Source organism: Hyla sarda, chromosome 12 (genome assembly GCF_029499605.1).
Source record: "Hyla sarda isolate aHylSar1 chromosome 12, aHylSar1.hap1, whole genome shotgun sequence".
Lineage (NCBI taxonomy): Eukaryota > Metazoa > Chordata > Amphibia > Anura > Hylidae > Hyla > Hyla sarda.
Window position 1 is genome coordinate 27706114 of NC_079200.1, and position 27356 is coordinate 27733469.

The following is a 27356-nucleotide window of genomic DNA, read 5'->3' on the forward strand; positions in this document are numbered from 1 at the left end:
TCATTGTGTCATCTTAGATGACGGCTCCTGGTGCTTAAAGGGGTATTCCGGGCAAAAGCATTTTATCCCCTAGCCAAAGGATAGGGGATAAGATGTCTGATCGCGGGGGGGGGGGGGGGGGGGGGGGGGCCCGCTGCTGAGACCCCCTGCGATCTCCCTGCAGCACCCGCATTTTTTGGAAATGTTTTGGAAACCTCCAGGTTTCCGGGACTGGGGACGTGACGTCACGCCACCCCCCCTCCATTCATGTCTATGGGAGGGGGCGTGACGGCCGTCACACCCCCTCCCATAGACATGAATGGAGGGGCCATTTTTAGACCAACGGACACTGAATTCCAGACACCAAAAAGGATTTTCTATTTTCTAGAAAAAATGCTCCAAAACGTTTCCGTTTAGCTAAAATTTGCCTGCCTATATTTAGAAAATTATATTATTAATGGTCAAGATCTGTTATGACTCTTGTCAGGCTTTGGCTTTCACATATATATCGAAAATACAACCAACATCTTTTGGCTCATGGATAGAATACACCAGAGGTCCCCTAACTTATTTGGCCTAAAAAAAAAAATGCCCCACTGGGAATGTACCTTATAGCAAAGGTTCTGCAAATGCTAAAACTTGCATTTTGTGTGTTTGAAAAATAAGGCAAATTCACAGCTTAGACTGTTCAGTAGTGCTCTATAATGCCTTCCATGCTGTTGCTTCTTAGTGATTATGACTGATTATGGACCTCAGCATTTTTAGACTTTAGGCGGAGACGTGGCCGTGCTTGCATTTAAGTTTATGTGTTTAGTGCTAATGAAGTGTATATGTGTAGGAAGTGCATGGACATGACACAGAGGCCTAGACCTCCTCAGCCCCTGAATGACCGGAAGGTGTGGAAAGTGACTAAGGCCTGTGGAGCCCAAATTAACATCATGTGAGGACGATGAGAAAGTAAGGAAAAGATGCTGGAAATGGGATAACTTGTAAGAAAGACATAGCCACAGAGGCCAAGAGAGTTGCATGGGATCTAGTGACTATGTATTACTCTTGAAGCAAAGTTTCTACTGGTCAGCCAATGGCCTGGTGAAAGGCCCTAAATAGACATTCAAGTGGCAGAGAAAAAGAGAATTGTAAATAGGGAAGTTACTACCAAGCTGTGTAGCTAATATTAGTTGTATCCTTAAAAAAGTGGTAACCCTGGTTTTGGACTTCAATTGTGTACCAGGAACTGCTCTTAATGCCTATTATAAGCATGCGACTGTGAGTAGTCAGAGGTAAAGTGGGTAGTGGCTCAGCTATCACTGAAGGTAATTCCCACAGAGGTTCCTCGGCTACGACATACAAAAAACTGAGGAAACCTAGAAAAATCCTAGTAGGGTGTTCTGTGGTAGGGGGTAGACTCCCTTTGACTCCTGATGGCACAGAATGTTTAGAAAGTCAATAGTTTTCTCAGGTGCACCCGGACGCCCTGGTGGATTTTCTTCCTCCCAAGTACCCCTTTAAACTTTTGAAACTGTTCTAGTGCTCTTTTGTTCAAAACGATTCACTCACCTCACGTGAAAGTCACCCCTAAGTGTATTGTACAAAAGAGACTGTAAAAATTAAGCTTCCTTACCACTTAAAGGGGTATTCCAGGAAAAAAACTTTTTTTTTTTCATATCAACTGGGTCCAGAAAGTCGAACAGATTTGTAAATTACTTCTATTAAAAAACGTAATCCTTTCAATAATTATCAGCTGCTGAAGTCGAGTTGTTGTTTTCTGTCTGGCAACAGTGCTCTCTGCTGACATCTCTGCTGACATTCTCGGGAACTGCACAGAGTAGAAGAGGTTTGCTATGGGGATTTGCTTCTAAACTGGGCGGTTCCCGAGACACGTGTCATCATAGAGCACTTAGACAGAAAAGAACAACTCAACTTCAGAAGCTCATAAGTACTGAAAGGATGAAGATTTTTTAATAGAAGTCATTTACAAATCTGTTTAACTTTCTGGAGCCAGTTGATATATCAAAAAAAAAGTTTTTTCCTGGATGACCCTTTTAAGTATCAACCATTTGTAAGCCTAACAGTAAAGAATAAGTTGGGAAAGAGTAGTCAGCCAAATGAGCATTCAGCTGTCTAATAAATATGGCCAAGTGGTTTCTTTTTGATCTATTTTCCCATATCAGTCTAAGCCGACAATCCAGCTTTGATGGACACACAAGAAAATCGAAGTAAAAAGAAAAGAAATACTCACTCACTGAAAAAGCTCATTATTTTGGTAATTCAGATCACATTTAATTGTTAATTGTTATATTAATGTTATTTCAATGACTAATTCAAATAGAGGAAAAAACAGACATGGTCGCACATCCACAACATGCACCTTGATCTAAGGCTTCTCAGCAACATTTATTAAACTAACAGGTCATTAGTGTACTTCTTTATGATCATGAAGTGCAAGCCCACTAGCCACGTCACGGCCACCTGTAAGTAGCGGGTCCCTAACATCCCTTGCATAAAATGGCGCCGCACTGAACCACTGGAAGATGCAAAAGGCCATATTCTTTCTTGCAGTCTCCCAGTCTTTGACTGGGAGGAGAAAGAAACAAAAAATACAGAGGACAGCGCCTCGTGTAATTTTGTGGATCCAAATGGCCAGTTAGTGAGGGTCTATGATGGGACTCTAACCTGGATGCCGTCTTGAGGTAAAGCATATCACTCCTATGTATGGGGTACTCAGGGAGACTGGCAAGCCGTCTGGGATTCGACCGGTGCCAGTGGAACCAGTATGAAAGATGCAGAGAGATATGGTAGACAAAACTATCCCCGTTAGGCGCTATCTTCAAATGAGTGAAATTAAAGTGAGGGGAATCCTCAAAGTAGCAATAAAACGTGTTTATTAAATAAAGAAAACAAAAAAAGTATAAATTAAAATGTACAGGCTACATCAAAAGCAATACGCGTTTCGGGTGTTGTTCCACCCTTCCTCAGTTGCAGATGTGAACAACACCCGAAACGCGTATTGCTTTTGATGTAGCCTGTACATTTTAATTTATACTTTTTTTGTTTTCTTTGTTTATTTAATAAACACGTTTTATTGCTACTTTGAGGATTCCCCTCGCTTTTTTTTCACTCATTTGGAGATAGCGCCTAACGGGGATAGTTTTTTCTACCATATCTCTCTTTGTCTTTGACTGGGAGCACATGGTAAGTGAGCTTTTACACCTATTTACACTGGTGCTGCACAGTGCGGCATCCATTGCTCCCGCGGCGCCGTATCTGAGGGGAGGCGCAGCCCAGGGTCTGGTTCATGCAGCATTGGGGCTGCTCTGCCATTGGGCTGTGCCCCTGTGGGCACTGGTGTTGCGGCGGAGGTGGTCATTGCTCAGTGTGGCACCATTTTATGCTAGGGATGTTAGGGACCTGCTACTTACAGGTGGCCGTGACGTGGCTAGTGGGCTTACACTTCATGATCATAAAGTACACTAACGACCTGTTAGTTTAATAAATGTTGCTGAGAAGCCTTAGATCAAGGTGCATATTGTGGATGTGCGATCATGTCTGTTTTTTTCTCTACTTGAATTTCAATGACTAAGTTTACGCTCACAACTCTGTATTGGAGTTGCACTGTCCAGTTCTCCAGGTTGGTACTTGTCACCCGGTGGACTTGGTCCGGATCACTCACACACTAATAACTAATCTACAAAACTGGTTATTTTTCTTCTAGTTTTCCCAATCTGCTCATATTGTATCAAAGCATACAGACTGAGGACCTGTAAATATGACTCTGGATTCTTCACCCCAGTCCTCTGCCCCATAGTCGTGCTCATAAGCCACTCTTGGTTTGTGTACATTCCAGCTTCCAGTCTTCCATCTGCTTTTCATAACTTGTCAGATTAAGGTTTTACTGTGATTCTTCAAAAATTTGGTTCTTCTTTAAGTTGTCATATCATTTATTTAGAATTCCAAATTCCATTAACATACCTTCTTCATGTGGCCCATAGAATCTGAAATATTTTGAGACATGTTTAATGCTTTATAAGGATTGTCAGTTCTGATGAAAAAAAAATTTAAACCGGAGAAGGAAATTATATAGGGGAGATTATTTGGAATAATTAGGAATCACATATAGATTAGAGAATTGTTCGCCGGCGAACAGTTCCTGGCGAACTTAGCATGTTCGCGTTCGCATCGCCGGGCGAACATATGTGAAGTTCGATTCGCCGCCTATACTTTAACATTGCGGTAAACTTTGACCCTGTGAGTCAGAGTCAGCAGACACATTACAGCCAATCAGCAGCAGTCCCTCCCTTCCAGACCCTCCTACCTCCTACACGGACGCCATTTTACCTTCATTCGGCATGCTGCAGGCTTAGAAAGTGGAGGGACAGAGAAGCTGCTCTTGCTGTAATAGGGAAAGCGATAGCTAGGTTGCTTCTAGGTGGTGTATTCAGGGTCCACTTTACTCCTAAAGCACTAGTCTAACATCTGCTTTAAGGACAGCACCCAAAAAAGCCCTTTTTAGGGCTCAAATATCAGTCTGTGTGTCTTGCAACAGCTGGAGGCACCCTGGTTGGGAGGGAACCCCTGGTTAAAAGGGGTAGTCCAGTGTAAAACTTAAGTTCCTTCAAGTAACTAACTACAGTATTAAAAGGGCTATAAGTTCAGTCCGTGTGTCTTGCAACTGCTGGAGGCACCCTGGTTGGGGACCTCTGCTTAAAAGGGGAACTCCACTGGCAACCTTTTTTGCTCATTGTCACACTAGTGCAAATCACATTTGGTGTGACAGTTGTTCAAATAAAAAATACCTTTTTTGGCTGTGAAATATAACCAGTGCTGCCTAAAGGGGGGCTCTAACTATGTGCTGCCTAACATGGGGGAATCTATGTGCTGCCTAAAGGGGGGATCTAACTATGTGATGCCTCAAGGGGGGATCTAACTATTTGCTGCCTAAAGGGGGCTCTATGTGCTGCCTAAAGGGAGGCTCTACAAATGTGCTGCCTAAAGGGGGGCTCTAACTATGTGCTCCCTAATATGGGGGAATCTATGTGCTGCCTAAAGGGGGATCTAAATATGTGCTGCCTAAAGGGGGCTCTATGTGCTGCCTAAAGGGAGGCTCTAACTATGTGCTGCCTAATATGGGGGAATCTATGTGCTGCCTAAAGGGGGGCTCTATGTGCTGCCTAAAGGGGGGCTCTAACTATGTGCTGCCTAACATTGGGGAATCTATGTGCTGCCTAAAGGGGATCTAACTATGTGCTGCCTAAAGGGGGGCTCTATGTGCTGCCTAAAGAGGGCTCTATGTGCTGCCTAAAATGGGGATCTAACTATGTGCTACCTAAAGGGGGATCTAACTTTGTGATGCCTAAAGGGGGCTCTATGTGCTGCCTAAAGGGAGGCTCTACCTATGTGCTGCCTAAAGGTGGGCTCCAACTATGTGCTGCCTAATATGGGGGAATCTATGTGCTGCGTAAAGGGGGGATCTAACTATGTGATGCCTAAAGGGGGGCTCTATGTGCTGCCTAAAGGGGGCTAAAGCACTTTATTCCAAAAAATTTAGGAATAATAGGTGATTTATGCCCTTTATGGAGTAAAACCAGACTCTGCATCAACTATGCAATTTTCCATGGGAGTTTTGCCACGGATCCCCCTCCAGCACGCCACAGTCCAGGTATTAGTCCCCTTGAAACAACTTTTAAATCCCTATTGTGGCCAGAAAGAGTCCCTGTGGGTTTTAAAATTCGCCTGCCCATTGAAGTCAATGGCGGTTCGCCCGGTTCGTGAACATTTGCGGAAGTTCGCCGTTCGCAAACCGGAAATTTTATGTTCGCGACATCACTAATATAGATTAATCAAAGGCTATTTCACAATTAATGGGGAATTTGCTGGTACATACATGTTATGAAATATTTAACCTACACATTTCCTAAAGTAGTAACTGATAAGTGAGCAGGTATCCAGCACTTCAATGTAAAATTATAAATAATTTATTAACATTAAAAAAAAAAACAAAAAAAAAAACATGGCCAACCTTGAGTTAGGCTGGGTTCACACCACATTTTTGCCATACTGTTTTCAATCCGTTTTTCTAAAGAAAACCGTATGGCAAAATAAAAGGATGGAACAGTATGGGAAAAAGTAAACCGTATGCGTTTTTAAACCGTATACTGTTTTTAAAAGTGCATACAGTTCCGTCCATTTTATAAAAAAAAAAAAAAGATCATACGTTTTTGAAAATGTTGTCCATTTTTAATGGGAAGGGTGTTGGGTGGGGACTTTAGGATGCAAATTTGCATGTGCAAAGTAAAAACCGTATACATGTGCGTTTCCCATTGATGTCCATGTTAAAAAAAAAGTATGCGGTTGCAGTACGGTTTTGTCTCCAGATTAAAAAACGTGCTTCAACCGCACAAGTTTTTTTTAACATGGATGTCAATGGGAAACGTACATGTATACAGTTCCATACGGGAAACCGTATACAGTTTTTACTTTGCACATGCGCAATTTGCATCCTAAAGTCACCACCCAACACCCCTCCCATTAAAAATAGACAACATTTTCATAAACGTATGGTTTTTAAAAAAAATAAATATGGACTGAACTGTATGCACTTTTAAAAACAGTATACGATTTAAAAACGCATACGGTTTACGTTTTTCCCCCATACCGTTCCATCCGTTTTTTTTGCTATACGGTTTTCTTTAGAAAAACTGATTGAAAACAGTATGACAAAAACGTCATGTGAACCCAGCCTAATAATCGTTTAGATTCACCTCGGCGAATTCTAATGATCATAGGAATCAGCCTAGAACTACATGGGAGGATCTTGTCAATGAGCTCAATTGAGCTGGAACCACATTTACCCAGAAAACAATTGGTAACACACTAGACTGTGAATGACTGAAATCCTCCAGTGGCCACCAAGGTCCCCCTGCTCAAGAAAGCACGTGTACGCACACATCTAAAGTTTGCAATGACAGTCTGAATAATTTATGTGCTTTCTTGAGCAGGGGGACCTTGCGGACACTGCAGGATTTTAGTCCTTTTCAGCGTAGTGTGCTACCAATTGTTTTCGTGGTGAATATGGTCCCAGCTGCCTTGAGATTATTAACAAAATCTTCCTGTGTAGTTCTACGCTAAAATTAAGTTATTTTGTGTTTCTCCCATTTGTGAATAATGGCCCCAACTGCTGTAAACTTCCCACCAAGCTGCTTGGCGATGGTCTTGAAGCCCAGTCCAGCCTTGTGTAGGTCTCCAATCCTGTCCTTGGGCAGCTCTTTGGTCTTGGCCATGGTGGAGATTTTGAAATATGATTGATTGCTTCTGTGGACAAGTGTTTTTTATACTTTTATACAGGTAATAAGCTGAGATAAGGAGCACTCCCATTTGAGAGAGTGCTCTGCATCTTAGCTTGTTACCTGTATAAAGGACACCTGGAAGCCAGGAATCTTGCTAGTTGATCAAATTAAAGAGGTACTACCATGCTGAAAACTTATCCCCTATCTAAAGGATAGGGAATAAGTTGCCTGATCGCGAGGGGTCCTGCCGCTGGGGACCCCCGCGATCTTGCACGCAGCACCCCGCTCTTATGAGGCCCCGGAGCGAACATCGCTCTGGGTCTGATGACTGCCGATCACGGGGCCGGAGTATCGTGATGTAACATACTCCACCCCCATGTGACGTCACGCTGCGCCCCCTCAATTTAAGTCTATGTCAGGGGGCGAGACAGCTGTCTCGCCCCCTACCATAGACTTGCATTGAGGGGCGGAGCATGACATCACACGGGGGCGGAGCTGTGACGTCACGATCACCGACCCCGTCATCAGACCCTGAGCGGATGTTCGCTCCGGGGCCTGATGAGAGCGGCGTGCTGCGTGCGAGATCGCGGGGGTCCCCAGCGGTGGGACCCCACGCGATCAGGCAACTTATCCCCTATCCTTTAGATAGGGGATAAGTTGTCAGCACGGTAGTACCCCTTTAATGGAAACCAAATTATAAATTATTTGAAGTGCATTTTTCTGGATCTTCTTTTGTTATTTTGACTCTCACTGTTCAAATAAATCACCCTTAACCCCTTAAGGACCAAGCATTTTTCTGTTTTTACACTTTCGTTTTTTCCTCCTTACCTTTTAAAAATCATAACCCTTTAAATTTTGCACCTAAAAATCCATATGAGGACTTATTTTTTGCGCCACCAATTCTACTTTGGAATGACATCAGTCATTTTACACAAACATTTATGGCGAAACGGAAAAAAAATCATTGTGCGACAAAATTGAAGAAAAAACACCATTTTGTAAATTTTGGGGGCTTCTGTTTCTAGGCAGTACATTTTTTGGTAAAAATGACACTTTATCTTTATTCTGTAGGTCCATACGATTAAAATGATCCCCTACTTATATAGGTTTGATTTTGTCGCACTTCTGGAAAAAATCATAACTACATGCAGGAAAATTTATACATTTAAATTTGTCCTTTTCTGACCCCTATAACTTTTTTATTTTTCCATGTACAGGGTGGTTTGAGGGCTAATTTTTGCGCCGTGATCTGAAGTTTTAATCGGTACCATTTTTATTTTGATTGGACTTCTTGATCACTTTTTATTCCTTTTTTTATGGTATGAAAAGTGACCAAAAATACGCTATTTTGGACTTTGGAATTTTTTTGCGTGTACGCCATTGACCGTGCGGTTTAATGAATGATATATTTTTATAGTTCAGACATTTACGCATGCGGCGATACCACATTTGTTTATTTTTATTATGGTTACATATTTTTAATATGGAATTTGGGAAAAGGGGGGTGATTTAAACTTTTAATAAGGAAGGGGTTAATGTGTGTGTTTTTAAACTTTTTTTAAACTTTTTTTTTTACACTTTTAGTCCCCTTAGGGGACTTTTAGGAGGAATCATTAGATTCCTCATACAGATCATTGTGGTTTCATAAAACCACAATGATCTGTGTGATCTGCGCTCGAATGATAAAGCCTGGCCCTGCCAGGCTTTATCATTCAGAGAGCCGGAGCCGCCGCAGCAGGAGAGGTAAGCCCTCAGGCTACCTCAGTAGTGGATCGCTCCCCCGCGATCGCGCTGCGGGGGGGGGGGGGGGCCATACACCCCACTGGACCACCAGGGGCTTAATACAGGCACCTTTAGACGCCGCTGTCAACTTTGGAGGCGGACCATCTCATTCTATGGCAAATCTCATTCTACGGCAATGCACCGGCCCCCAGCTACAGGAATTAGCTGGGGGCTGGCCGGTATGACGCGGGCTCGAGTCGGGAGCCCGCATCATACCCCGGTAACGGCCATTGGACGAGTATAGACGTCCATGGTCGTTATCGGGTTAAAATTATAGACAGATCATTTCCCTTTCAATAATTTTTATAGAATTTTAACAATGTAAACAGAAAAACCCACAGCATCACATTTATTAATGAACAATTTAAAAACTGTAATGAAGAAGCTTTACTTTAGTTGTACATTATATTTTAAGTTACATGTTTTTTTCATTTCGTTATCAGCGTTGTAATACGAGTGATATTGTTTGCGTTTTTATAACACACTTTTTCCATCTTCCTTTTTTTCCTCCATATAAAGTCGAATAGGAATATTTTTGTGCTAATATCATGTACACACAGTTGGTGTAGTATGCAGCAAATTTCCCAAAAATTCATTCTGATATCAGATTTAATTTCAGTCACAGTTGAAGTACTTTATAGACTGATTTCTTCGTCAGTGGGGAAACGTACAAAATCAGATCAAATCATTTTCTCCTTTACTGTATATTAATGATAAGAGTAAGTCACTTGCAGATAGGGGAGTATATAACATGGCCAGCCTCCATAGCTGGCCATGTTATGGACGGAGGAGTCCCCAACTAAAGGAAATGATCCTAGGAATTTTTCAGATAGGAAGGAATAACTGCATAAGGTAATGTCTGTCTGACGTGTCCAAAGTTTCTCTTAAATGACAGTAACTTCAGGATGGCACATTATGACACGGGTGACTGTGATCAATAACTCTTCTGTGAGCTGAATTGCGCAGGATGAATAAGTAGTGTCTCATTGACATGATGGCGTTCATCCAACAGCGTGGTTTGTGTGACATCATCATAGCCCACAAGGTAAACCAGGAGACTTTCTAAGTGCCGGAGCCGTGAGATGAGATTACCACTTGTTAAATATGTCCCGACCTAACGTATTATTTGTGCAACAAACAGGTCGGCTGTGTTCATTCTGAGCATTCTGCTGGAAAGAATCTGGTGAGTCAACGGATAAAAGCGATCCTCAGATAAATTTTCCTGCCAATAAGTGGGCTATATATAAAACGATGACCAGCGACTGTCTATGGAAGAAAGGACCAAAGGTGCTGTAACCACTAACAGCTCTCACCACAGCAGACTGGACTGTCGCTTTGATCGGGGAAGATTTGCTACATTTAATGTAAATATATTATTTTATAACATAAATAAAACAAATGAAAATCCCGCACTCACCTCAACTGGTATGCAGCTTACATGTACATTGCAGTCGGACTGAAGATCAGGGAGACAGCGGACATCACGGAGCGCTGAGCGGCATCATCACGAGGACTAACACTTTGATTGGGGAAGATTTGCTGCATTTAATGTAAATATATTATTTTATAAAATAAATGAAAATCCTGCACTCACCTCAACTGGTATGCAGCTTACATGTACATTGCAGTCGGACTGAAGATCAGGGAGACAGCGGACATCACGGGGCGCTGAGCGGCATCATCACCTGTCACTTTCATCAGGCAAGATTTGCTACATTCAATGTAAATATATTTTATAACATAAATACACTGTTCAATGCACTGTACATTGCAGTTGGACTGAAGATTAGGGAGACAGTGGACATCACAGGGGGCTGAGCGACATCATCACAGGGACTGTCGCTTTGATCAGGCAAGATTTGCTACATTCAATGTAAATATATCATTTTTTAACATAAATAAAATAAGAAATGAAAATCCTGCACTCACCTCAACTGGTATGCAGCTTACATGTACATTGCAGTCAGACTGAAGATCAGGGAGACAGCGGACATCACGGGGCGCAGAGCGGCATCATCACCTATCACTTTGATCGGGCAAGATTTGTTACATTCAATGTAAATATATTATTTTATAACATAAATACACTGTACATTGTATGGGGCGTTCAGCGCCCCGTGACGTCCGCTGTCTCCCCGATCTTCAGTCCGACTGCAATGTACATGTAAGCTGCATACCAGTTGAGGTGAGTGCAGGATTTTCATTTCTTCTTTTATTGATCTTATAAAATAATATATTTACATGACACTTACCTAGACAATAGTCAAATTACAATCGATAACATAAAAATAAACACAACCTTTTAAAGTAAATCTGTCATCTAAAAAAAAAATATATATATATATAAACCCAAGGGAGACATATATTTTATTTTACCTGTCTTTTAATAAACTGCTAAAAACATATGTTGCCAAGTGTCAAGTAGGTGTTTCCAAGCCCCTGAAGTGCCCCTGGGCGGTACACCTCCCCACTCCCCCTCCCATTAGGTTGATTGACAATCAGAGCTCAGCTTCCAGTGCTTGAACCCTGTCAAAATGTCACTTATGTAAGGTGCTTTTGGATTTTGACGCATGCACGGTGAGTTTCCGTGGCATGGGCCACAAATGAGAGTAAGAGTTTGCCTGTCATTTTTAGCGCGCACCCATCTGGAGCAAAAGGCTAGTTTGGAAAGGAGAACTGGGAGAATGTCAGCCTAATAATTTTTTGTAAATACTCAGCCATTTACCAAAGAGCGGTAAATGTTAACTTAAAGGGGTACATCTTATCTGCTATCCAAAGGATAGGGGATAAGATATTTGATTGCAAGGGTCCTGCCACTGGGGACCCCCACGGTCTCCCTGCTGCAGGCATTTGTATAGATTACTTTTATGTTTTTATATTTGCTACATTTATAACTATAAAGTAGAATAGTCTTTTATTCTCAAATACTGATGCTGCCACGTCCCATCTAATGGCATCTCTGGTGGTATCCAGGTCTCCAAGTAGAAAACAATGAACTTTAACATCTCTGGTGCCAGGGAACATTTTTCCATGTCCTGTCTGATTCACCCGCTGAAGGTGCGATGACAGGTTAATGACCGACTCATCCCGCTCCAACATTCTGATCGTGACACAGATGAATGTGAATCTTGTCGGGAGCATCTCTTACACATGCCACCATCTCTTCTAGGGCACATCCATCCGGACAGAGAGGACCTTCATAGTTTTAAATATTAGGAGAAAAATATACAGCTTGTTCTTATTTAGAATAAACTGAGAGAATAATATTTTACAAAAAAAAAAGGCATTAGTCAATGCACATTATCACGGCATATAGTACGAGCAGCGAACTACAGGGCAAGAACATTCAGCTTGAAATTCAACTAGAGAGCTATGTTAGTGGTCAATAAGAAGGAAAACACTACAAAACATAGCGTGATTCCAGGGTGCGATGTGAGGTGTAGGGGCAGATGGTATTGCCCAGGGGCAGATGGTATTAACCCCTTAGTGTTCGTGACGCCAGGGCGTGGTTTGCCTATGTAACCACCCGAAGGTAATCCTGTTAGTCCTAGGTTAGGACAGGGGAAATAATAGTCCAAGGCCAGGTTAAGGTTAACGATAGCTTTACTGATGTTGAACAGGTATAACAGTCTTTACAGGGCAGTAAGGATCCCAGAGAGGTGACCAGTAACACGACGGACCTCGCAGCTTGTTGGGACTTGCAGTGACTTGACAGACTTTAGGACAGCCACGCTGACTATAATAGACTTGACTTGACTGAAGATAGTGACAGCAGACAGAGAGGACTTGGCTTACTGACTTGTGGCTGCAATTTAGGCTTGAGACCTCCAGATGTGCAGGGGACTGGCTCTGAGACATCTGGACTGGACTTGACCTCAGCAGAAAGTGAAACACAAGAGAGAATAGAGAGAGATTGCATCTCCTCCCTTCCTTATAAAGGTGGGCTGTGCAAGGAACCCATAGGCTAGCTGCGGGTCATGTGGTCACCTTGTGCTCTCTGGGTAACAAAACATATGAATGGGGCGGTATGAGGACTCATTTTTTAACGGTACCATTTTTGCATTGATATGACTTATTGATGACTTTTTATTCATTTTTTCATGATATAAAAAGTGACAAAAAATGCACTATTTTGGACTTTGAAATTTTTTTGCGCGTACGCCATTGACCGTGTGGTTTAGTTAACGAAATATTTTTTTTCTAAATTATACGTTTTTTTATAATTCGGACATTTCCGCACGCGGTGATACCATATATGTTTATTTTTATTTACACTGTGTTTTTTTTTTTTATGGGAAAAGGGAGGTGATTCAAACTTTTAATAGGGAAGGGGTTAAATGATCTTTATTCACTTTTTTTTCCCCACTTTTTTTTGCAGTGTTATAGCTCCCATAGGGACCTATAACACTGCACACACTGATCTATTACATTCATCACTGGTTTCTCATAGGAAACCAGTGATCGATGATTCTGCCGCTTGACTGCTCATGCCTGGATCTCAGGCACTGAGCAGTCATTCGGCAATCGGACAGCGAGGAGGCAGGTAGGGACCCTCCGGCTGTCCTGTAAGCTGTTCGGGATGCCGTGATTTCATCGCGGCTATCCTGAACAGCCCACTGAGCTAACCGGCAGTTTTTACTTTCACTTTTAGCCGCGTGGCTCAGCTTTGAGCGCGGCTAAAGGGTTAATAGCGCGCGGCACCACGATCAGTGCCGCGCGCTATTAGCGGCGGGTCCCGGCTTCACTATGACTCCAACTCCAAGCATGCCCGGACAGCCATTAGCCTAAATACCGTCTGTGCCGGTAAAATACAGCCAGGTGGCAACCCTAGCAGTAGATGGTGCACCAGGAGGACAGAACGAGCTGCAAATGTGCACTTGTGACAGGTGAGTGCCATGAGTTGTGTTTTTCTTTTCATCGTGGGACAGAGGAGGCACTAACTACTATATGGTGGTGCAGTATGAGGATCAAAGGAGGCCCTAACAATTATATGGGGGGCAGTGGTGTTGCTATAGGGGGCAAGGAGGGACAGATCCCTGTTCTGCACACAGACACAGGCAGATGCACCTCAGAGGAAACACCTCCTCTCCCAAACTGTTCCGAACTGAGTTGTAGAGAGTTGTCTATATAAGGCTGGGTTCACATTACGTTTTGAAGGTACGAGAACAGGATATGGCTGGGGGGAGTGAACACCATGCGCTCCCATATCCCAGCCCCTATCTAATTTATTTCAATGAACTGAATGGAGTCATATAGGGACTCCAGTTGGCTCATTTTTACCCTGTATCCGGTTTTCTGACCGGACCTAAAACTGTGGTATGCCACAGTTTAAGGTCCGGTCAGAAAACCGGATATGGGGCAAAAATTAGCCGACCGGAGTCACTATCTGACTCAGGTTGGCTCATTCAGATACGGGCCAGGTTTTGCTGGGATATGGGAGCGCCCGGTTTTCACTCCCCCTAGCCGGATCTGGTTCCCGTATCTTCAAAACATGGTTTGAATGTACCCTAAGTCCTGCTCTCTGCTTTTATTATGCCGGGGGGGGGGGGGGGGGGGGGTTCTGAGGTCTCCAGTTTCTTTTCATCAGAAACTTATTTATCGGAGTAGAAGGTTTAACTCTAAGGCTATGTTCACACGGCAGAATTTCCAAGTGCAATCCGCCAGAAAAATTCAACTTGGAAATTCTGTTGCAGCAGATGAAAAAATAATCCTGCACTCAGGTGCCTTAACCCCAGGATCAGCCTTTGGTGTTCTCATCTATTTCTATCTGGGACAATGTCAAATCACCATACATATTGTGACAAGGTGGCAAGGAAAATGGTGTATTTCCTTTGCTCACCCTGAACAATCTCTCATCTGCCTTTTAAGTAATGAGGCAGCAGGGAAGGGAGGTGTATATAAGATGGAGACTCAGTCTAATCTGTGCTCTCCCTGGGAAACAGCAGGTTGCTGTAGGGGATAGACACTCGGACCCTGTTGAGGAAGTACACAGCTGGAATCTGAGAGTGGTCCAAGAAGTGGTGTGAACTGTGAGTAACAGGTTGCAGGAGTCAAATGTTTAACTGGCTGAGGGTAGCTCACCAGGTAGTAGTCAGGGAATGCTAGGATTTTATTTTGTTCCTGCGTTATGTTTGTTTTCCCCCTGCAACCTGTCTAAATAAAGCTGGTAAGGTGCCAGGCTTGCATGAATAACCATTGTCTGCGGGTTTATTGAGTGGAAACGTGTCCCGTGATGAGGCAGCAGGGAAGGGAGGTGTATATAAGATGGAGACTCAGTCTAATCTGTGCTCTCCCTGGGAAACAGCATGTTGCTGTAGGGGGGGAGACACTCGGACCCTGTTGAGGAAACACACAGCTGGAATCTGTGAGTGGTCCAAGAAGTGGTGTGAACTGTGAGTAACAGGTTGCAGGAGTCACATGTTTAACTGGCTGAGGGTAGCTCACCAGCTAGTAGTCAGGGCATGCTGAAATGTGTAGTCAGCGACCAGACGGTCTAGGATTTTATTTTGTTCCTGCGTTATGTTTGTTTTCCCCCTGCAAACTGTCTAAATAAAGCTGGCAAGGTGCCAGGCTTGCATGAATAGCCGTTGTCTGCGGGTTTATTGAGTGGAAACGTGTCCCGTGGCAGTGTCCAGGACGATCCCAGAGCTAATCCCCAAGGAGGAATCCTTACATTTTGCTGGAATATGCAGGCACGCTGTTGCTAAGGGCAACCCGTTGCCAAGGGCAACCAATGGGTGAGTTGGAGAGGAGCCGTTGCTAGGAGCAACCCCCTGCAAGATTGCAAGTCGGAGGAGCCCAGCAGAGGAGTTCAAGCACAGGATGGTGTCTGTGGAGGAGCGTTGCTAGGGGCAACTGATAGAGATTTTTTCTTCTGGAAAAAGGACATCGGCAGGCCGTTGCTGGGGGCAACCGACTTGGGCCACTCCGGTGGTCGCCAGGATGAAGCCGAGGTCCCGTGAGTTGTTGGTGGGCGGAATCCCACTGTGGGTGGACTTGGATTGTTGCCAGACTGTATCTCGGATTATGCCAGAAATAATTATCTTTGTGAAGTCCCACCCGGAGCCCGGTAAGACTGTTCAAATTACCTTTGATACATGTTTTGGGACAGTAAGCCATATGATGGAGGTATGTGCAGAACTTACAGTGGAAATTGTACTGGGCAAAGACTCTCCGTATTTCTGGCAGCTGTGGGATGCTGAGAGTGCACCTGAGAGTTTGCACCCAAAGGTTCCGGAGGTAGTAAGGACTGGGGTGTCTCTACTGGACTGTGTGAATGGTGCTGTATATTGTGAACCCATGCAGGCCGATAATGTTTTCTTGAAACACTTATTATGTTAACGTGTTCTGATGTAAAGAGTTCTATCCCCACCTCTCGCAGGACAAAAGAAAACCTGTGTGAGCTGGAAATAGAAGGTAAAAAGATGATGGTTTTGTTAGATCCAAAATGTGTAATAAGTCTGGTAAAGACCAGCGGCAGAAAGCCAGACCCCGCTATAGTGTCTATACAAGCCGGTATTTGGGGTTATAAAACAGTTAATGTGTGTATTTCTACTCCCTATGGTACCATAAGTCACAAGGTTGCAATAGAGCCTACCTTAGAGTATGAAGTAGTGCTGGGGAAGGATTTTCCGTTTTTTCAGCAGTTGTGGGAAGATGACTAGAACAGGAACACCTGATAGGCTCACAACACTTGATTTTAACCACATAGCAGGGGACAGTAACTCAGCAGAGGATGAGGACGGGGAGTGTCAGCAGACCCTAGGTATATGTCAGGTGGGAGTGTGCCAGACCACTAGGGGAGCTGAAGAACAGTCCACGAGTCAAGTTAAAGAGGTGACTGGAATAGAAGCTACGGAGATGGCTGCGGAAAAACCAAAACTCCGGAAGAGAGTACCAGTGGAGCTGGGGGCTGCGCTTACGGTCATAGACAGAGTCCTAAGTGAAGGAGATGTGGCGTCTGGACCAGAGAGGGGTTGTAACCAGGAAGGTCGAACCACTGGACCAGATATTGTTGCAGACCCAGGAGCCCTAGTTGTTTTTGCCAGGCCGTGGAGAGACTGTGATAAGACAAAAGAAAAGTCTGCCAAGGAGCCGAGAGACAGTTCAGAGGAACTGTTCAGGAATCGCCCTGACTCGCTGGTGCCAAGAGCCATTGAAGCTGTTGCTAGGGGCAACAAACTTACCGCCAAGGGATTGCCGGTCCGATGGGAGTGTTTAGTAAGAGTCTCCAGAGTTACCAACGTGGTGGGAGAGGAAGAGTGCCAAGTGTCGGTGGCACCTGTTGTTGATGATAATAACAGGGCACAAGTGGCCGCAACACCGAAAAAGGGGGAGGCTTCATCTAGAGATGGAGAAGAGCTGGGTCGAGTGTCTGACAGAGGACCAGAGGATGTCTCAAGGTCTAACAGCGAGAGTGAGGAAACTGCTGTCAGTAAAAGGTCTCGGAAAAGACGAGCTGGCCTTGGAAAAAAACTGAAGCAGATCCAGAATCTGGAAGAAACCCTGCATATGGTTTCTGTGAAGTTGACGGAGAAAGAAATAGAGGTACATCGCTTGACAGAGGAGAGGGACAAATCGCTTGCTGACTTTATGAAAGAGCAAGAAGCGAGGCTTCAGCTGGAAAAAGTCATGGAGCATCACAAAAGGGAGTTTGTGGCTCTGCAGGATGAACTGTCCCGCTCCCAGGGGCTTGTGACCAGCAAGGAGAGTGAAGTGGAGAGTCTGGCCAAGCGGATGTCATTCCAGGAAGAAGTGAGTCTTCTACATGGTGCATATCAGGCTCTGCAGAGTGATCACAAGGCTTGGCTGGTGGCCATGGAAAAAATAGAAAAAGAGAAGAATGAAATGAAGATGGACGTTGATGATCTTGCCAGCAATCTGGAGAGTGTCTCTAAAGCTAAGAGACAACTTGAGGAGGAAGTCAAGGCGAAGAATGCCCTTGCACATGCTCTTCAATCTGCTCGTCATGACAATGTCTTGCTCCGTGAGCAGTATGAGGAGGCCCTGGAACAAGTTGAGACTCTGCAACATGAAAACAAGAATTTTCAACAGATCTATCTGAACAGATTGGTGAGAGTGGAAAATCTATCAATGAGTTAGAGAAGACCAAGAAACAGTTGCTGGACAGTGAGAAGATGATCTCCATAAAGCTCAAGAGTAAGCAGCTGAAATATATAAAGCTGGAAGATGACATGAAGATCTTAAAAGAGAGCCTGGAAGCGCAGAATGAAATGCGCAGAAGGTCCCATGTAGCTGCCTTGGTTTTGCTGGGAGCGCAACTCTATGAGCAGGTTGTTGTGCTGGCGGACAATGAACAGTTGAGGAAACAATTGCTGTCCTTGGAAGATACTGTCAGGGACTTGAGTTACTTGTCAGTGAGAGGATGAAGTCTGCTAAGCTCCAGTGTAAGCAGCGAACATGTGAGAAAAAGGAAGAGGACCAGGAAGTTTGAAAAGAGAGCAGAGACCAAGCTATGGTGAAATTGGCTCAAGAAAGGCTTCTGGGGCAGAAGTTACGGGGTAAAGGGATGCTTTCTCTGAAGCCCAGTAAAAAGTTCTCTAATGCTAAGATTGAGGTGAAGTCCTCTGAAGCTAGGACTGAGCTGAAACCTGGTGTGAAATCCTCTGAAGTGAAGACTAAGGAGAAGTCAGGTGGGAAATCCTCTGAACCTGAGCAGACCAAAAATTCTGAAGGTAATGCTGAGGCAGAGAAATCCTCTGAAGCAGAAGCTAAACCAGAGTCAACTTCAAAAGCTATGAGTAAAGAGAATGGCACAACTGAAGCTACAGGTGAAGAGAAGAGTAAGCCTGAAGAAGCAGAGGCAGAGGTCCGGCAAGCAAGAAAAAGACAAAGGTTAGAAGCATCGGTCCTTAATTTCAAGAACCCTGCCCACACCAGGGTGAAGAACCTGGTACTGGAAAGGTGTGACCGAGAGACTTGCAATTGGTGGCTGGTAAAAGTCCGGAAGAAAAAATTCAAGGACTTCAGAGACTGTGGGACAAAAGTTGTCCAAGAGAAAGGAAAGGCAGATGGTTTCTGCCTTTCAAATACATGTGCTCCTTCCCGGTGGTCTGAGCAAAGGGGGGGGGGGAATATGTGACAAGGTGGCAAGGAAACAATCTCTTACCTGCCTCTTAAGTAATGAGGCAGCAGGGAAGGGAGGTGTATATAAGATGGAGACTCAGTCTAATCTTTGCTCTCCCTGGGAAACAGCATGTTGCTGTAGGGGGGAGACACTCGGACCCTGTTGAGGAAACACACAGCTGGAATCTGTGAGTGGTCCAAGAAGTGGTGTGAACTGTGAGTAACAGGTTGCAGGAGTCACATGTTTAACTGGCTGAGGGTAGCTCACCAGCTAGTAGTCAGGGCATGCTGATATGTGTAGTCAGCGACCAGACGGTCTAGGATTTTATTTTGTTCCTGCGTTATGTTTGTTTTCCCCCTGCAACCTGTCTAAATAAAGCTGGCAAGGTGCCAGGCTTGCATGAATAACCGTTGTCTGCGGGTTTATTGAGTGGAAACGTGTCCCGTGGCAGTGTCCAGGACGATCCCGGAGCTAATCCCCAAGGAGGAATCCTTACAAAATGAAAACCAAGACAGACATGTCACTTATTTCTCATGTTTGAAATTTACAGTAAAAATAATATGTGCTGTAGTTCAGAGTATAAAAACAATTACAAATACATGCATATTCGTAACATGTATGCATTCATAATTTTAGGCAGCGTTTACATATATCAGTTTTTGTGCAAAAATTACACACAATTGATGCCAAAACTGGACCAGTCTGACATTACAACTGACATGTCAGATACCTTAAATGAGCTTCTTATTTCTGAATGAGTGGGAACTGGGCCTCAATAACAAGAATAAATTATACGATTAAGTAAACTCATTCTGATGTCCGTTTATTTGTTTTGCTGTTTTTCTGTCTTGGGGTCTGTTCAGACACTGGTTTTTATGTCTGAGCAGTTTCTTTTTTAATTCTTCCTCGGCTTGGAAGAGTTAATGTTCTCATCCTATTGCAGCTCGGGTGTGGCTTTAAATCCCCAGCTCTGCTTTTATTCTGAGCTGGTGATTTGTGCAATTTTAGCCATGGTTAATATGCCTGTTTTATGATAAATTTTAGTCTTAAGTACATCTGTCGTTTTTAGGATTATGTATGTCCGTTCCCCCTTAACGACGAGCGCCGTAAATGTACGTCCTGGTGAGGTGGTACTTAATGCACTAGGACTTACATTTACGTCCTAAGCATAACCGCAAGCATTGGAGCGATGCCCGGATCATGCACGGCAGGCCCCCTAGGACTGTATCCACCTTTTCTAGCCCACCGGAGCACCTGAAAGCTGAACTAATTTATGCAGGCTAAAGTCAGCAACTGTCGAGCCAAGAAGTTCGTGACAAATCGAATCACTGTAAGGGTGCATTCACACCTCGTTTTCAGCCTATGGTTGTCCGGATCCGGCTGGGGGAGGGGGAAACCGGGCGCTCCTGTACTCCAGCCGAACCGGCGCTGAAATCCATCTAATTTAATGAGCCGACCGGAGTTGTTTATTGCTATAGTGATACTCCCTGTATCGTTCAGGAGGAGGAGCAGCCCCAATGGATCTGTCTTATACAAATGACTCAACTCCTTTAAGGCAGTGTGATGCATGCTATGGTGTTTTATGGTGTAAACTGAGCAATAATGACTCCCAAAAGCAAAATCGCACAGGTCTATGTCAATAATTTTTCCTTGTCAGATAGCATGTTTGGCATTGCGAAACCACCTTTCACCTTGGTAAACCATTGTATTTTTTTTTTTTTATCAGAAACTCTTCCTTATAGACAGTAAATACATGAACAGTGAAGCCAGAACAGAATTATAATATTTCCAAGAACACCCTGTATCTTTTAAAGCTTGGCTTCACATGCATTGATAACAGACATATAGGGGGAGACTTATCAAAACTGTGCAAAGGAAAGCTGACCAGTTGCCCATAGCAACCAATCAGATTGCTGCTTTCACTTCTAAAAAGGCCACTGAAAACTAAAAGAAGCAATCTGATTGGTTGCTATGGGCAACTGGTTAACGTTTCTTTTGCACAGGTTTTGAGAAATCTCCCCCACAGTGTCTACACGTTCCTGTGCGTCTCATTCAAATGGTCAAAATCTCAAATCTGTCAAAATTTGCTCCACAGTCGTCCGGTTGCTCCTTCAAAGTATCATGATGCAAACAATTATACTGCGAAATTGGGCAATATTATATCTGCTGTTCTTAGGATTTGCCCATACTTTTTTTTATAATTCTCATAAATACGTGAAGGTGTTTGGACCTTGGTCAGCCACGAACAATTGCAAATGTCTTCGGTAATGATAAATGGTCCCACTGATCTCTCATAACTGTTTTATAGTGTATGGTGAATTACCTCCCTTTCTTCTGCCATCGACTACTCTATAAATCGCAGTTTATAGAACATTGCGTAGTCATGGTTTATCTCTAGTATTCCAACTCTCTGAGACTCTACAGCTTTGCGAAGACTCTAAAATTTGTGGTCACTCTGGGTAGCTGATACTTTTACGCGCAGGACCTAGCACAAAGCACAGCTTGTTTTCTAGGTATTGTGTCAACCTATTTGGAAAAAGCTCCTGCATCGGTAGCCAGACCTTTTTACTGCCGATAAGACCAATCCTGACTCTAAAGGTCACTCTCATACAATGTGGTGTTCACTTTGGTTTATTTCAGTGTTTTCACATTGCTTTGTACCAGGTCAAGTTTCTGAAGCCATTCTTCCATGTGGAGGAGAAATGAAAAGGGCAGTGTGAGAGTGTACTGTGTCACACACCGATACATTTCAGAGATACTGTAGTAGTCCAAAGAAATCACTGGAAAAGCTCTTAAAATTCTAGTATAAGGCCTATTATAGAAACTTTCTATAATTATTGTTTTTTTATTTTTTTTTATTACAGATTTGAGCCAATGTCACCAGAAGCATAAGAAACATGGAACAAAATTAGCCATCTTTTATTTTTTTATGCAGTCTTTATGTAGCTTTCAATTTTACAACAACCAAATTGGTGCAATTTTCCATTGTCGGTGACTTTTTCCTTTGTTGGTACAGTCCTCCATTGTTCATGCACTTTCCATTGTTTGTGCAGGGGTCTACTGTTGATGCAGTATTGTTAGGTAATGAACCCATTAATTGCTGATGCAGCCTACCATTATTGGTAAAGCCCTCCACTGTTGGCACATGATTCTCAATAATGGTAAGACAGTAAAGGCACTGCTTTACCTCCCGTGGACGCGCACATTCCTCCGTTTAAGTAGCGATCACTGCTGCTCTAATGAGGGTGCATACCAAAGTCCAACATATATGTGCAATTTTATCCAAAAAGTAGAAATTAAAGTTGCACTCACCCATATGCGGCAATCTTCTTTATTAGGCAAGATGCAGATTACAAACGGAGTGGCAAAGGGACAAAGGACAGACCAGAGCAATACCTGGCAGCAACCGCGTTTCCTGCGTGAATACGCACTTCCTCAGGCTGATGGTATCACCTGTGTGAGAGGAGGACATAGAACAAACAAGAGCAATACCTGGCGGCAACAGCCATTTCCTGCATGAATACACACTTCCTCAGGTCAACGGAGTCACCATTGGCCTGAGGAAGTGCGTATTCACGCAGGAAATGGCTGTTGCCGCCAGGTATTGCTCTTGTCTGTTCTATGTCCCCTTGCCACACCGGTGATACTATTGGCCTGAGGAAGTGCGTAGTCACGCAGGAAACGTCTGTTGCCACCAGGTATTGCTCTTGTCTGTTCTATGTCCCCCTGCCACACCGGTGATACTGACGGACTGAGGAAGTGCATATTCATGCAGAAAAAGGCGATTGCAGCCAGGTATTGCTCTGGTCTGTCCTTTGTTTAACAAGGAAGGTTGCCGCAACTTTCATTTCTCCTGTAGATGTCTATCGTTGGTGCAGTATGCCCATTGATCATGTACATGTCCATCATTGGTGCAGTATGCCCATTGTTCATGTAGATGTCCATCGTTGGTGCAGTATGCACATTGATCATGTAGATGTCCATTGCTTGTGCAGTATGCATATTGATCATGTAGATGCCCATCGTTGGTGCAGTATGCCCATTGAGCATGTAGATGTCCATCATTGGTGCAGTATGTCCATTGAATATGTACATGTCTATTGTTGGTGCAGTATGCCCATTGATCATGTAGATGTCCATCGTTGGTGCCGTATGCCATTGATCATGTAGATGTCTATCGTTGGTGCAGTATGCCCATTGATTATGTACATGTCCATCGTTGGTGCAGGCTACATATTTTCTCCAGTGATGATTGTTGATGTGGATTTTTCCTGTTTGTGTTGTCTTTTATTGTTGGTGCACCCTTTTGTTGTTGAGGCAGTGTCTCATCGTTGTTGCAGCCTTCATTGTTTGCCTTTAATTGTTTATGCATAATTCCATTGGTTCAAATCTTGCAATCATTTTTCGTGCAATTACCCATTGTGGATGACATCTATTCTTTTTTTAATTTCTATTGTTGGTGCACCTTACTTTGAAACAGATGCCTAACTGGCATGCGGGGACATAATGTTTGGGCAATAACAAGTGGATACAACAATCTCTCTCTACAATTGGCCGTGCAGAGGCACATCATTCTGGGTTCTGTGCTCAGAGCTTGAATGCTAACATATTTGCAGAGAATTGAGAAGTCAGTGTAGAGGCTGGGCAGAGGGTGCTGATGTCTGTCAGGGTCCTTGGATGCAAAGATAAAAAAAAAAAGCCAAGCCCCCCGAGATAAGCAAAGCATGATGCATTGTCTTTGGAGGGAGGGTTGAACGGGGTAAAAGCAGAGATGTCAGATAATCAGAATGTGAAGGGATACAGAACTTCTGGGGCTGGGAGAGTCATACAAATGGAAGCAAAACCAAGTATTCTCGGAGACATCTATATATTAAGGACCTATATATCTTTAGGTAATGGATTTATTTGATGATATGTTTTTTCATGCTGGAATACTTTTAACAGACTACTGCGGTCTCAGAATTCATCAACCCCTTCATGAAAAGCATTAATTGTACTTATTAGCGCACCTTGTGCTGTAATGACCGGCTACAATTGTGATGCATAGCCAGACATCAGCTTCTAGTACTGTTCCTGCAGAATCTCATGGGCTATGGCCTCAGGTTTGCTAACATTCTTAGTTTCTGTGCTGCAATCAACTTTTTTGAGTTAGACCACAAGGCAAACTACTGTAAGAGTCACTACAGAATTTTTTAGGACTTCTAAAACTTCTTCTCAAGCTCACATAGGGGAACGAATAAAGTGTAAAAGAAAAATCTAATGCAGTTTTTACATACATAAAAGAATCCTTTCTGTACTAAAAGTTTCTATAAACCCTTGTTTAAAAACACATTGTGCCAGTGGATGTTGTATGCTTTTAAACATTAAGATAAAGGTTCATAAACTATCCCTTTTTGTTGGTAGATGCTTCCTAGCGTTAAAATGGACATGTAGGTATCAGAAGATGCAATGGCTTTTTCCAAGCATACCAAAAAATTCTCAGGATTGATGACTGTCTCAAAATAGATAAGAACTTGTATATAGTGAAGCTTTTCTAAATATAAAAAAAAAAAAAACATTCTCCCTTTTTGGAGATTCAACTGGTTTTGAGTATGGCAAGTGAAGATGGATTTTTCCAAGCAGTCCAAATTCTCACTTTTGGAAGTCGCAACAGGATAGGTGACCCAAAATAGTAAAGTAGAAATAGCTTTTATATAAAAAGCGGAAAAAATTTCTCCTTTTTTGGGAATCATAGGTTATGTATGTGTAGGCCTGGCAGGTAGTAGAGGCAGCAAGAGTAATGGTGGACTGGTTTCAGTTGTAGCCAGCAGATAGCAGGCAGTGGTGGACTGATGGGAGTTGTAGTAGCCAGGGGACAGAAGGCAGTGGTGGACTGGTGGAAGTTGTAGTAGCCAAGGGACAGCAAGCAGTGATGGACTGGTGAGAGTTTTAGTAGCCAGGGTACAGCAGGCAGTGGTGTACTAGTGGGAGTTGTAGAAATCAGTGTACAGAAGGCAGTTGTGGACTGGTGGGAGTTGTAGCGGCCAGTGGCCGCAGGTAGTGGTGGACTGGTGGGAGTTGTAGTAGCCAACGGACAGGAGACAGTGGTGGATTGGTAGGAGTTGTAGTAGCCAACAGGCAGCAGGCACTGGCGAACTGGTGGAAGTTGTAATAGTCAGCATTCAGCAGACAGTGGTGGACTGGTGGGAGATCGCGCACGCGGGGGGGGGGGGGGGGGGGGATACTATTGTATCTTGTATTTGGTGATTTTTTCTACATTTTGCTCTTTTTACACCTGCTCTGAGCTGTTGGGTTTTCCAGAGCTCAAATCCACCACATTTTATGTGAAAAACATTAGTAAATGTGAAGTTACCTTTCCAAAATGTAGGCTTTTTTTTTGGAGACACACCCCCTTTCCCTAATGTTCACTTCTCTTGGTAGGGTTTTCTGAGTCAAGTGAAGAGTTAGTAGGGTTTTTTGGATTTATTTTGTCAGAAATTCTGGTGCACAACACATGCTACACAAAAACCCTACAAAATCTACTCGAAAAAACCTTAGTAAATAAGGCCCTCTGTGTATTGTCTCATGCAGTTAACCCCCCCCCCCCCCCCCCCAGTCCTGTTCTAAGCACACGACAATGTTTGTGGGTTGTTGCTTTGGAAAATATACAGACTTTTCTATAAATTTTATAGGGCATAAAAAAAGCATTAAAAAGTTATGGGTGAGCTCTTCTGGGTCGGGGGCATTAATAACTTACATCCATCTGGTACGCGCTTCCATTGCTTCCTTTTGGCGTAGTCGGCAGGATCCCTGCAGAAGACAAATCTTGTGAGATCAGATTTTCCCATGTTTTGTGAGTAGATAATGAGAATCAAATAACATAAGTGAATAAAAAATACTCGGTTATATATTTATTGAGGACATTAATTCAATATAACATATCTGTGAGTGGTAAAAGTATGTGAACCTTTAGGATTAGCAGATAATTTGAAGGTGAAATTACAGGGAGGTGTTTTTAATCAATAGGATGATATTAAGGTGTAAGTGGACGACCTGTTTTATTTAAAGAACTGGGATATATCCAAGTCTGATCTTCATAATAGTGTTGCTCACGAATATTCGCAATTCGAATATTATTCGCGAATATCGCATATTCGCGAATTCGCGAATTTCGCGAATATAGCGCTATATATTCGTAATTACGAATATTCGTTTTTTTTTTTGTTTTTTTTTCTTCACAGTACACATCACAGTGATCATCCCTCTCTGCTTCCAGCTTGTGTGGTGTAAAGAAGGCTGTAATACTACTGTGTGAGACTGGCGTGCGATAATTCGCATATGCGAAAATTAGCATATGCTAATTTTCGCATATGCGAATTTGCGCGTATGCTAATTTTGTATGTGCTAATATTCACATATGTTAATTTTCGCATACGCGAATATTCGCATATGCGAAAATATAACGAGAATATAACGAATATGCGAATATTCGCGAATATATGACGAATATTTGTCCATATATTCGCGAATATTCGCGAATTCGAATATGGCTTATGCCGCTCAACACTACTTCATAACACATATTTGTGGAAGTGTATCATGGTACAAATAAAGGAGCTTTCTGAGGACCTCGGAAGAAGAGTTGGTGCCCATCAGGTGGGAAAAGATTACAAAACCATCTCTAAAGAGTTTGGACTCCACCAATCCACAGTCAGACAGATTGGGCCTCATTTACTAAGAGTGGAGTGTAGTTTTCTTTGTGGGTTTTTGTTTTCCATGGTATGTTTTGCATTTTTTACACATGCTCTGAGATGTTAGGTTTTCCAGAGCTCAAATCAACCACATTTTATGTGGAAACATTAATACATTTTGGAGGTTACTTTGAAAATGTTTTTTTTTAGACACACCCCTTTTCCCTGATGGCCACGCCCTTTTGTATGGTTTTCTGAGTGAAGTGGAGAGTTGATAGGGTTGTTTGGATTTTTTGTCAGAAATTCTGGAGCACAACACATGCAACACGAAAAACCCTACAAAATCTACTCAGAAAAGCCATAGTAAATCTGGCCCACTGTGTACAATCGGAGAAGAGTTAAGACCATTATTACCCTCCCCAGGAGTGATAGACCAAAAAAAGATCACACTAAGAGCGAGGTGTATATTAGTCCACAAGGTCACTAAGGAACTCAAGGAAAACTTTAACCAACTAAAGGCCTTTCTTACATAGCTAATGTTCATGAGTTCAGCAT

At 43.2% G+C, this 27356-nt stretch overlaps 1 protein-coding gene across 11 annotated transcripts in view; it reads right to left on the minus strand.

The window, feature by feature from the left end:
* The window catches only part of MATN4 (matrilin 4), a 108147-nt gene that overhangs the window by 74775 nt on the left and 6016 nt on the right, over positions 1-27356 (minus strand). For 3 of the 11 annotated variants that reach the window (XM_056548233.1, XM_056548236.1, XM_056548235.1), the window contains exons 2-4: positions 25868-25920; positions 10639-10755; positions 10462-10563 (exon numbers count right to left, since the gene is read on the minus strand). Coding sequence is in view for 3 of the 11 variants with exons in the window: in XM_056548247.1 (XP_056404222.1) it covers positions 25868-25873 (6 nt within the window). In the remaining 8 variants the exon portion in view is untranslated. Of the gene's footprint in view, positions 1-10461; positions 10584-10638; positions 10756-25867; positions 25921-27356 lie in introns of all 11 variants that reach the window. The other 8 variants (XM_056548247.1, XM_056548230.1, XM_056548231.1 and 5 more) reach the window with 5 other exon arrangements.